Source organism: Schistocerca piceifrons, chromosome 2 (assembly GCF_021461385.2).
Source record: "Schistocerca piceifrons isolate TAMUIC-IGC-003096 chromosome 2, iqSchPice1.1, whole genome shotgun sequence".
NCBI lineage: Eukaryota > Metazoa > Arthropoda > Insecta > Orthoptera > Acrididae > Schistocerca > Schistocerca piceifrons.
The window spans coordinates 858,805,113-858,818,071 of record NC_060139.1 but is presented as its reverse complement, the minus strand read 5'-3'; the positions used below and the strand labels follow the sequence as shown (position 1 = coordinate 858,818,071).

Below are 12,959 nucleotides of genomic sequence, written 5' to 3'. Positions count from 1 at the left end.
TTAAGACTGTCACTATTTTATTTTATGTACGTTTATTAAGTTTTATGATACAATTTCCACTGTTTCTGAAGTATAAAGTTAAGTAATAAATTCAATCATTTTGAAAGGTGCTGTCCTCTAGTAAACGCCATTTCCACAAAGTGGCCCTGAGTCAAAATAACTGCCCACCCCTGGCATAGATGCAGGTACACCACCAACAGACACTCAAAATTCTGGAAAGATGTTTCCTAGACTTATGAGTTAAAGTACAAATTAGTAGGTGGATGTATCAGGGTACAAGTACGTCAGTAAACTTACGAGAATGTGCATTCCATTTACCAACAGGGCACCCTGCAGGCAAATGGGAGAGAGATTCTCGCATTTGGAATATTGACATAGGTAGAAGCGAGGCCTCTGATGTGTCTGCCATTAGATACAGGAATCAGCAATGTGCATTTGTTAATTTCCTTACTGTTTCATAACTGGTGGCCAGTATCTTCAGTTAGACAGTGCGCTACCAAATTGTGAATTGTATCATTGGTTTAAGGAACAGTCCATGGACAAAAGGCAGCTGATTTGGTCCCTCTTTACCTGACTTCTATCCTACTAAACAGTACTGTGTCTAATTTGATTGCACATAAATATATTGATCAATTTTTGAAAGATCTATCACTCTCTTCTTTAGGACAACGTAATGAGAGATTCTTTGAAGTGCAGAACATGCTGAACTGTGATTAATTTATCTATGTTGTGTTATGATTTTGCTTGTTATCCAACTGACCCACAAGGAATTTTAAACAGTGTTTTCCATTTACTGTATGACCATTAAAGTCTAATTCTGATGCTAAAAGATCATTAAAGCCAATTTGGAATTGTGTAATAAGAGTCTTTGGGAGATTAAGATAAACTTTTAGCTGTGAAACACTTGAAGTCAGCATTGACTATTATCCGAGAAGTGTCTGTTAACCTAGTTTGGACATATGAGTAGTATGCTTATGTCATCTGCAGATGCTAGTTTTTAAACTGCTCTTTAAAATCATTGGAAGATCATTTATGTATGTTAAAAACAAGAGCGGGTCCAGTACCAGCACTTGTGACAAGTCACATATGTTCCCCTTTCTGAGATTAGTTTCATGCCTGTGACACAGTCTGTTGATGACATCATTTCTGTTATGAGAGTAAGATACAGTCCATGTAAGATGAGTACCATTGATGCTATAACATTTTAGTTTGCTAAGTAGGATTTTGTGATGCATACAATCAGCAGCTTTGGGAAGTCACAGAATATACCAACAGGATAATTTTTCTTATGTAGCTCTGATAGCATTTCTCTTGTGAGGTGTTGCATTACTTTGTCTATGAAGAGTCTATTGCGAAAGCCTAACTAAGAGGCACTTACCAAGTTCTGCTCAGTTAAATGTGTCAGTATGCAATATTAGAGCACTTTTTCAAACACTTGTGTGAAGATTGGAAGGAGTGATTTTGGTCTGTAATTAGAGTTTGCTTACGTATCTCCAGTTTCGTAGATGGGCGTTACTACAGCATAGTTAAGTCTGCAAGGAAATATTCCCTGAGTCATTGACTGATTACAAAGATAGCTTAGGGTTATCCTATAAAGTCAGCACAAGATTTTAATGTTTTAATAGAACTATCTTGTCAGCAGAAATCTCTAGTAATGTAATGAATTTTGTGATCTCCATAGGGGTTGACAAAATCTTCTTGGGCTTCCATCTTGAGTGGCTGCATTGAAATTATAAAATAAAGAGAATCCAAGGATCTCAGGAAATACATAACCAGAGCATTAAAAACTTACTTTTCAAAATACTCACAAAATAATAATTGAAAAATAAAAGAAACAATTGACAAACTACTCCCAAAAAACCAGATGGGATTCAGAAAAGAAAGATCAACTCTGGACGGGACAAGAGCCCCGCTAAAGAATGTGTGTTGCCCTTGGAGATAGAAAAGAAGTTTTGTATAATATTAATTGTAGACTTCACAAAAGCCTTTTATCTTATAAACAGAAAGCCATTGACAAAAAGCTAGAGGAAACCCCTAAGGAGTATGGAGCTTATGAGTCATGTCCATACTCTAAAGGAAAGAAATAAGGATCTTTGGGAGACTCAATATGTCAATTATTGTTTATCCTTACACTGAAAGAAATTATATATGAATACCCCAAAGGAGGGGCAAAGTGCCGTGTGCATATGCAGATGGTACAGTAATATGATCAAAAGGAATTATAAATCTACATAAAGATATGCAACATGGAAGATTGGTGTGCCAAACATGACTTCGAAATAAATGTGGCAAAAACAGAGATGATGGAGCTCAGAAATTGAGGAAAAACACCTGCATCAGCAGATATCTTGATGTGGGAGAAAAAACTAAAAATCATACCAGACTTCAAATACCTTGACGACAAGATACAAATGCATGCAGAAATGTTTCATGAGACATGTAATAGAGAAAGCAATGCAAGCAATAATGGCTATTCATGAAATAGATGGCATTAGATACCTCGGCATAGAGACAGCAAATGGCACTATTCAGAGCCAAAATCCCACTGATGTACAGAATAGAAATTGTCGGCCCACATCTCACAATGAAAAACTTAACAACATTAGCATGAGTAAAGGTGATGTATATAAAGAAAGTGATCAGTGTGTCTAAAACTATATGATGCAGACTCTGTATACTGCTAGCGAGGGAATTCTTTCTGATTGAAGACGTATGGACAAGCCTGATGCTACCCCATACCAGTGCTTTGGTAAGACTGTTAAAAACATTGCCAGGAAAAAGGGAAGACATACCTCCAAAATTTTACAGCACAGGGTCCATTACTGACTGAAGATGAGGCACTTGGTAACCAGAATGGCAGTCCATAGTTTCCACCAACTTACCTGCAACAACACGTGTCATGAACAAATCACAATGTGTGATTGTAAACTTTATAGCAAAATAGGCCACTGTTACATTGTTGAACACTGTACTAAAAGGATGCAGTTAGTGACTATGCAAACCACAATATGTAAAATGTTTACTTTCTTGTGTTATTATAGTTGTACTTTCAAATTGTATGTATATTGGTTGCAATACATATATTATTATAACAATTTGATCCTTCAAATACGGGATTGCAACTAGTTGACATCGTCAGCAGCAGCCGATATTTTGACACGTGCACGTCCTGTGATTTTCATGGCAAACTGCAGACTGTAAATTTGAAACAACCTCACTTTACAGTGCAGTTCCAGGAAGATCACGCGCGCGCACACACACACACACACACACACACACACACACACACACACACACACTCTCTCTGTAAACTGTGTAGTGCCACCACACAACCAAAGAGGAATGACATCTGAAATTATCGATAGTGATAATTAATAACCAATGGGTGAGGTAGCATTAACTCTGTCCTTCTCTTCTTTGACAAGGGAGAGAGCAGAATTCCACACAGAATTTAAGCAAAAGCCTTCATCTGTATTTATAAAGTTACTTGCTAATTTAATTTCAGCTGCTTCCTTAATAACAGTATCTCAATAGCAGGAAATTGATTACAGAATCTCAGTGTTCTTATATTCCGCAGGATGACTGGTGCCGAGACAGTGTTCTGGAACAGCAAATTTGCTTGGCTGTTGTGTGTATGTGTGATGCTTATGTTCAGTACACGATCCTGACCAATGAATAACATACCTCAACTGCAAGGAATATGATAGACACCCATCCTGCACTAACCGAGATCAATCTTTACAGAACCTAAAAGAACCTTATTTTAAATGGTGGTTGAAAATCACATTTCACATCATATTTCCACAAAATACAACCAGTCGTGTTGAAAATGGCCCCTGTTGTGTAAGGCTAGAAGGCCATAGACTTTGGTGCCACCTCGATATCATTATCAGTGATCTGATGCATAGTTTGTGATAGCACAACACATTTGATCTGTCTTTCACTATAACTATTCTGATGAAAGATGACCTCAAGATGAGGTAACTTACCTGATAAACTCTCATATAACATATAGGGAACAGCACAATAAAAATCAAGGCTTTTGATAGTATTCTGCAGCAAGGAACTTTTCTAGGGCCCTGTTAGTCTTTTTCTCAATACTTCTTGTGGGGTCAGCATTGAAACCAGCATGTATTGACAACAGTTCTGTTGTTTGCCTCATGACAATGAAAACTTGAGCGGTTTTTAGAGCACCTGAATTCAGTCCACTCAAATATTCTTTTCATGATGAAGGTTGAAAAGGATGGCTGCCTTGCCCTCCTTGACATGTTGGTCAGGGTACTTTATGGTACTTTGGGTTGTGCCATTTATAGGAGGCCTACTCCACTGACTTGTAACTACAGGCTAATATTTGTCACCATCCTGCACAGTGTGAAGGGGTATCTCATACCTTGGCTCACAGGGCCCACGTTGCCTCAGACGCTGAGAGTTTGTTAGCTGAGATAGCCAATTTTGAGGTCACTATCATCAGAATGGTTATAGTGAAAGACAGATCATACAAGTGTTGCACTGTCAACAAACAGTGCATTTGGGATCAATGGTATCAGGCTACACCTTTTTGCTGTATTTTGAGACCATTTCCAACAGGATAAGTTGTATTTTGTGGAAATATGATGTGAAATGCATTTTTTGACCACCACCTCAGATTAGGGTCTTTTAGTTTCCGTTAAGGATGATCTTGGTTTTAAGGCGATTGTCTATTGTATTCCTTAGCTGCGGCATGTTATATATTGGTAAGACTGACAGGACAGCGGGTGACTGGTGTACTGAGTGTAAGTCTCACAGACACTTAACATGCTGAGCAAATCAGTTATTGCATAACATTGTCTTGCTGCCTTTCATCCTATGGAATATGACAACACGCAGATTCTGCCGTGCACTTCCAGCTATTGGTATAGTGACACTAAGGAAGCAGTTGAAATTATATTAGCAATTAACCTCATAAATAGAGATGGAGGTTTTTGCTTAAATTGAAATCCTGCTCTCTCCATTGTTAAAAAACAGAGGGACAGAGTTAATGGTACCACACCCCCATTGGTTATTAATATTCACTATCAGTAACTTCTGACATCGGTCGTCTTTGCTTGTGTTGTGGCAAAAGTTTGTGTATGTGTATGTGTGTGTGTGTGGGGGGGGGGATTATTTTTCCACAACTGCAGTGCATACTGAGGTTTTAAATTCCCTTGCACAGTGCTTACTAGCTGCAGTATTGCCTTGAAAATGACAGGGAGTGCACCTGTCAAAATATCAACGGTTGTCAATGATGTGACCCACGTGCATGCGTGTAAGTTATCTGGACATTGTGTATGCCAGGGAAAACTTGGGCTTCAATTTGATCCTGATATTTTATCCCTGATAACTTCAGAATTTCGAGTCAACACTGCCAGAAGTTTTTTCCTAAATCAATATATGTCTCTTCTAAGATAAGTATATTATGTCTGTTTTGCCTCATACATTCTGACATTTCTCAGGGGACCAATATGACCTCAGCCTATATCTCAGGTACCAGTCATTCCTTTCTTCTGAAGATAATATGTGTTAGTATTTTGCAATTGTGACTAGGTTTAGCAATACTCATACCTCTCAGCACTTGCTTTCCTTGACTTGGGGGCTTCTTGAAGCCTAAGAATATTTTGCTGTTCTTACATATTCTGCATGTTAAGTGAAACAGTTTTGTCATCATTTTTTTGTGTGGATCTTGATAATTCATTATAAGAGAGCAGTTACTTTATATATTTAACCTGTTAGGCCAGAAATTGCTGTTATGCTTAATGTTGAATTCAAAACAACACAGTAGTAGTAAACAGTTATATCTTCAGAATGAAAAAATATAAGGAGTAATGAAGACGAATCTAAGGTTCCATGAAATGAATAAAAATTCAGGATGTAAGATGTTGTTACTATCCTTTGTATTTTTTTCCAAAGAGCATTTCATTCTGCATCGATGAACCAGTGCAACTGATTAGTAGAAAGACATAATTCTGTGTCTGCAAATTATAGTTTAAGCACTAGGTTATGTTACTGTTGATGCATTTATATTACACTTACTTTTGACTGAATTTTGTCCTCATTATTTTCCATTCAGTAACAACATTAAAAGTACATTGTACTTATGTAGGTAACATGGACAGCCTAACTAGAAGCAGCAAAATATGGCCAAAAATAAATGAAACACTGATGAAACAAGATGCAATTGGCCGTCACTTGACACTGAAATGTCAGGTACACCCCAGCGAGAATACAAAAGTTGCCTCAGCATCAGATTTCAAGGCTGTTCCTGAGGGAGGTTGCAGCCTTCCTTGTGAGGCTGAACTTCCTTGTGGCCACAAATGTCAGAGTGTTTGTCATGTACAGGACAGATATCATGAAAAAACTAAGTGCTCCTTTCCTTGCCAAAGGTAAGACTTAAAATATAATCACAATCATTTTCATGTCACAAAGGGTCATGTGCAATGTGACTGTAATTTGTAATGATTGCTAACTGTTGTTAATCAATCACAGTCTCTGAATATGGTATTATGAGTCCATTGTCTTCATTGTTACATAGAAGATAGAGAAGGTATTCAGTAATCCAGTTTTCCCTCCCTTGTGTGCTGACGTGTTAGAATGTCCACGTTACATGCGTCTGAAAATTGTTTTGCATATAATCCACATAGTTTAAAGTTAAAATGAGGTGATTATATTTAGTGTGCTTCACCAAAAGCTTATTGTGTTGACATCAACATGTGGTACTTTTATAAATACAACAGATTCCAAGGGCCTGACAGAAAAAGTAATGCAAAGAAAAAGAAAAAGGGTTATAGGCTCTCAGACACACTACAGGAAGTGCGTCAGTCTAAAAGTGTGTATGGCAAACACAGAAAGGTAGACCTAGCAACAACCTTTATCATAGTTGTAAAATTGTCATAGCTGTGTTGGGAAAGAACGAGAACTCTAAGCACTAATAGAAAGCACTGACGCTTAAATTATTATAGGTATGAATAGCCAGAAATAAGTTCGGGTGAAATTTTTACAAAGAACCTACCCGTGTTCAGAATAGATTAAATACATTTTTGGTGGTTGGATGTTTACTTTTCTCAGAAGTAGTTTACCTTGTTGTAAAATTGAAGTAGATAGTTCCTGTAAGATATTATGAGTAGAGGTTATATTTGACAGCCAGAATAAATTAATAATTGGTTTGTTTTACCGACACACTGACTCAGATGATACAGTTGCTGAACAGTTCAAAGAAAACTTGGGAGTCTTATTTAAGTAGGTACCCCACTCATACAATTTTAGTTGGTGGTGGCTTCAATCTACCCTCAATATATTGGCAAAAATCCTTGTTTGAAGCCAGCTTAGGCATAAAACATTGTCTGAAATTGTGCTGAATGCTTTCTCAGAAAATTGTTTTGAACAATCAGTTCAGGAGCCCACTCAAGGTGTAAATGGTTGTGAAAACATACTTGACCTCATAGCAGCAAATAATCCTGGGCAAATAGGCAGCATCATGACAGATACAGGGATTAATGACCACTAGGCTGTTGTAGTGAGACTGAATACTGTAACATCCAAACCCACCAAAAATAAATGCAGATAAAAATTTGCTTGACACCTTTCTAAGAGACAGTCATTAGAGAGTAGAAAAGTACAGAAACAGCTTGAAGGTGGTTCGTTGAATCCTCTGCCAGGCACTTCATTGTAAGTTGCAGAGTAATCACGTAGATGTAGATGTAAAAGAAATAACCTTGCCAATTGATGAAATTGCTACTCCTGTCGAATACAAAGGGGCAGTGTACTATCATTTCAGGTAATGTCAGTAGTAGAATATTTGTGTCTTGCTTTGTGTGATGAGTGGATCCAAATCAAAAAGTATTTTAGAGACATTGTTACAATGGAAATCATTGCCAAACTAACGTCAAAAATTATTTGTACATTTCGGTCATTAATAAAACAAAAGCAGGATGTAATGAAAATACTACAGTTATAAACATCTGTATGAAATTACAGATACATCCATACTCTGCAAACCACTGTGAAGTACGTGGAATAGGGTACTTTACATTGTACGACATATTAGTGTGTCTTCCCATTCTGTGTGCATATGGGATGCAAGGAGAATAACTGCTTAAATGTATTTCTGTGCGCAGTAATTAGTCCGATCTTGTCTTCAATCACTATAGGAGCAGTACGTTAGTATATTCCTTGCCCAGTAGAGTTTCTTGAAATTTCTGAGTAGGCTTTTGTAAGATGGTTGGCATCTATCTTCAAGCAGCTATGTGTTTAGGTTTTTCGGCATTTCCATTTCAATATTCTTCGGTTCAGACAATCTTGTGACCATTTATGTTGCCTTGTTTTTATATATTCAGTACCCCCTGTTATATTTATTTGGTATGTGTACCACACTTTTGAACAATATTTAAGTGTATGTTTGTGGTGGGTGGTGAAGGAAGTGGGGAGGGGCAGTAGTGGTGCTCAGTGACAAAGATGATATTAAAAGACCAGTCACATAATTGTTTTGCAAGTAGTCTTCATTCTAGTTTCACTGCATCTTTTTAGCATCATACCAATGGACCGAATTTTTACCAACAACTAAGCTTACATGAAAATACCATTGTATATTCTCACAAATTATGATACCCCAGTATTTTTATAAGTTTTCTGATTCCAGCTGTAACTCATTAGTACTGTTGTCATACGATAGTCCTTTTTTTTCTTATTTTGAGAAGTGCACAATTTTATACTTCTGAACATTTTAGAGGTTCAGAGCAAAAGTGGATCAAGTCCATATTTTACTCTTACAAGAAAAACTGATATAAAGTTAAAGTAATACATTTTATTGCAGATAAAGAATTAAATGTTAATTTTTTTACATTGAAGAATAACAAATACATGCTAATCTATATAACATGATGCAGACAGACATTTTTATCAATTTAAAAGTTTTTTTTTCCTATTTATTTTCTATTTACTGGACTTTGTTCACTAGTGCACTGGAAAATTTCCACTTCGTACTTCAAAAATTAAACCAATGTCCCTGTTTCTTTTCATTTTTTAATGCATCCTCTTAAATTACTTTTTCTTTTAATTAATTATTCAAACTGCAAGATTATAAGTAAGTTCACTTACCATTGCTACTACTTCTTCTTCTTTTCTTTCATGCAGACACTATTTAATCCCCACCTACGAATAATCTTGTTCATGAAAATCTTGTTGGTCATTTCGTGTTCTCCCTCATGTAGCTATCTTTGCAGTTAGGAATTCTTGTAATAGGCTTGATGTAATGTTGGAATGAACTTCAGTAAATTGAACATGTCCTCCTCCTTTTCATTTGTAACTGATCTATGATTCTTGATTAGTTGATCTTGGTGGACTCTGGCTAGCGAATTAAGTTTATTTCCTTTTTTCTTCTTGATAAAATGTACCTCATTGAATTCCACCATGCCACTTAACCTCTTTAAACCTTACTGTAAAAGGCATTCCTCTGCCATACCTCACTCATCAAGTGATTAACAAATTTAACCCATAGGCATTAATATTTTGTGTTCTGGTTTTGTTCTTTTCATTACATTGACTTCCAGTTTTGGTGCTTTGCATTTTTCATATTTTAAAGTATTGACCATTCCTCTGGGCCATAGGTATATTGCATTTTGCTTGCAGCTGTTTTTTATTTTACACAAGTCAGCTGCATTCACAGCGTTCAGTAAAAGTGAATGGCCCAAAACTATACATTTGTGGTCAGTTACTTCCACCTGCATTTTTGTATCATTGACTATTATCAAGAGGGTGAGAGCTATCTTAATGGATTCTGTCCAGAACACACATCAGAATAAAGAGCAACGTGTTTGTGCGTTGATTATTAAAGTGGAACTTCCCGTGACACTTTCCTGAAGAGCTGGAATTATCAGTATCCAGAAAAATGTAATCAGATTCCTCTTCCATTATTGCACTCTAACTTAATAAAAGCTGCACAAATTAATTCATACTTTAATACCTCAGTATTCTAAGACACACCTCCATTATGTTTTCTGTCCAATTTTCTGTATATGATTTTTTTCTGTCCAATTTTCTGTATATGATTTGCAGCTTGACATGATTGACAATAGCTCTGCCTCTGCCAGAAGATGCAATCTTGTCTTGGAGCATCAAGTAACTACCGCATCCTGCAGACAGTATATTGAACTACAGACTTGGTTCCCCCTTTCTTTGAAGAATTACTGATATTTTGAACCCAGCTGTCGTAAAACTAAGATTTTAAATTTTTTGGACTTGGTTTATTTTTACACGGAGCCTTTCATTTAAAGCAAGTTTATAATGTATACAACACTTTGATATTGTATCAGTAACTGACTGAATATTTGTCCTAATATAATAACAAAAATAGTCAATTTTTGACAAGATAGGGTAATCGTAGAGAGAAAAAATCTACTCACCAAGCAGTGGCATGAGAACACACATAAAAAAAGAATACACATATTACAATACATAATATATATAATACCTTTTTTGTATGTGTGTTCTCCTGCTGCCGCTTGGTGAGTATATTTTTTTTAATCTATACAATTACATTATATTGTGTGTGTGGTGTCACCACCAGACACTACACTTGCTAGGTGGTAGTTTAAATCGGCCGCGGTCCATTTAGTACGGGTCGGACCCGCGTGTCGCCACTGTGTGATCGCAGACCGAGCGCCACCACAAGGCAGGTCTCGAGATACGGAATAGCACTCGCCCCAGTTGTACGACGACTTTGCTAGCAACTACACTGACAAAGCCTTTCTCTCATTTGCCGAGAGACAGTTAGAATAGCCTTCAGCTAAGTCCATGACTACGACCTAGCAAGGCGCCATTAACCGTATCTGAAGATAGTCTTATTTGTATTATCAAGAGCGATGTACCACAAGGATCGAATAAAGTTAAGTATTCGAGGAGCTGCATACTTTTCTTATTAGCATTCACTAATTATCCTGTTCCAGAATTCACGCCCGTCTGCGTTAGATAGCGTGCATTTTAGGCTTCCTCTATCTACAAGGTGTTGACACATTTACCAACACATCAGTGTGAATATTTGTTCTGTGTTTTTCAGAGGTACTTCATTATGAATAAGTGTCTCTTCTTCAAAAGTTGAGGTTATTATTGACAGCTAGATCTATACAAAATGTTGCATGAACATCAGATGTTCAAAACATTTCCCTTGAACATGCCTCATGTTGCTTCTAAATATGTCAGTGACTCTCCATCAAAGATGACATGCTGCATCCTCCCTCCCAAAAAATCTTCGGTCGAGTCACAAATTTCACTTGAAACCCTATTGTATTTTATTTCTGCTAACAGATTCTGTCAGGTATGGAAGTGAAGAAGTACTGCATGACCCTGATTATCTTGACATGTGGCTTTCACAATGTCATGTGAGAAAAAAATAAATTGGGTTTTGCATTTCCAGTGTTTTCGGAATTCATATGGATTGGCGTGGCATAGTTCATTCTGTTTCAGGTACCTGTAGGCAGATCTGACCTAATCTGTCTTTCAACTTTTTTGTTCGAGGGTGCAGTGTATATTATGGTTAAAAATTGAGGTAACTTAATCATAAATTCTGTGTAGAATCTGTTAGAAGTTCGATTCTGCTCATAGACCTTGTTCAGTTTTATCACTTTTAGCTGCTTCTCAGCATCGGTCGTAGTGATATCTACATCACTTATCTTTGATGTCTCCTTCGAAATACTCTCCTCCACAATTGATACATTGTTCCCAATGCTGTTTCCGCTTTCAGAAGCAGTTTTGATATGCCTCTTGCTTGGATTGCGAGATGCACCATCTGCGAATTTTCTCTTATCTATCGTTGCAAATCTTTGTCCTTTCAACCAGATTTTCAACTTTGAAAATAAAAAACAGTCTGCAGTGAAGAGGTCTGGAGAGTATGGAGGATGAGATTGTACAGTGATTTTTTTTTTTTTTTTTTTTTGTGCAATAGGCATGCACCAACAGGGATAAATGTGTGGTGCATTATCGTGTTGCAAGAGCCGTGAATCATCTAGCCACATCTCAGGCTGTTTCCATCTCACATTTTCTCACAGGCGTCACATGTCCCAGTGGCATAATCAATTAATAGTTTGTCCCTGTGGCGCAAATTCATGATGAACTAACCCTTCAAAGTCAAAGAAAACTATCAGCATGGCTTTGATATTTGACCTGACCTGATAAGATGACCTGAAGATCTTTCTTGTCCTGACTCACGAGACATGGGATGAACTTGGTGGCAATACGATGCATTCCAACACGTTGTGACACGATTTCATGATATGATCCAACTGAAATGTTACATTCTTCTGCAATCTCTCGAACAGTCAGTCTTCATTTGGCACGCACAGTTTCATTGAAGTTCCTCACATGAGCATCATTGGTAGACATTGAAGGGCGTCCTGAATGAGGGTCACCTTTAACTTCCGTCTGGCCATTTTTAAACTGTGTGAACCATTAGTAATACCAATTATGGCTTAATCATTACTGTAGGCTTCCTGCCTCATTCGGTGTGTCTCTGTAAAGGTTTTCTTGAGTTTCACACAAACTTCAATGTAGATGCATTGTTTCTCTAACTCTGCCATCTCAAAATTTGCAAACTTTGCGGCACAATGTTCTACACTACTACTAACGGACATACAACAATGAAACTTCCGTTTTTTTGCGAGCTCCATTGCTTCTTCGGAGTGCTCCAAATCCTGGGATTGTGATGCAAATGCTTCAGCTGTTGATTACTAAAATCATAATAGCTGTATCTGTGGGAGTTGTTTATTTGGTTCGTACAATAATTCTTCGATGTCTTGTAAAAGCTACAATTATCTGCAGTGGATGGAAAATCACGTAATCTAAAATAATCTTATTTACTTTGCACACAGCTGTCTGGGTAGCGCACTCCTGACCCATCAGGAGGATCCTACTTTTTTCAACATTATGGTGCAAGTCAAGAAAGTCAGAGCCCAACT

The 12,959-nt window shown here is 37.2% G+C and overlaps 1 protein-coding gene across 1 annotated transcript in view; it reads left to right on the top strand.

Annotated features, from left to right (window-relative positions):
- LOC124775060 (NFX1-type zinc finger-containing protein 1-like) overlaps positions 1–12,959 on the top strand; it is a 439,199-nt gene that overhangs the window by 203,434 nt on the left and 222,806 nt on the right. The window contains exon 8 of the mRNA XM_047249854.1: positions 6,119–6,398. Within this exon, the coding sequence (XP_047105810.1) occupies positions 6,119–6,398 (280 nt within the window). The remainder of the gene's footprint in view (positions 1–6,118; positions 6,399–12,959) is intronic.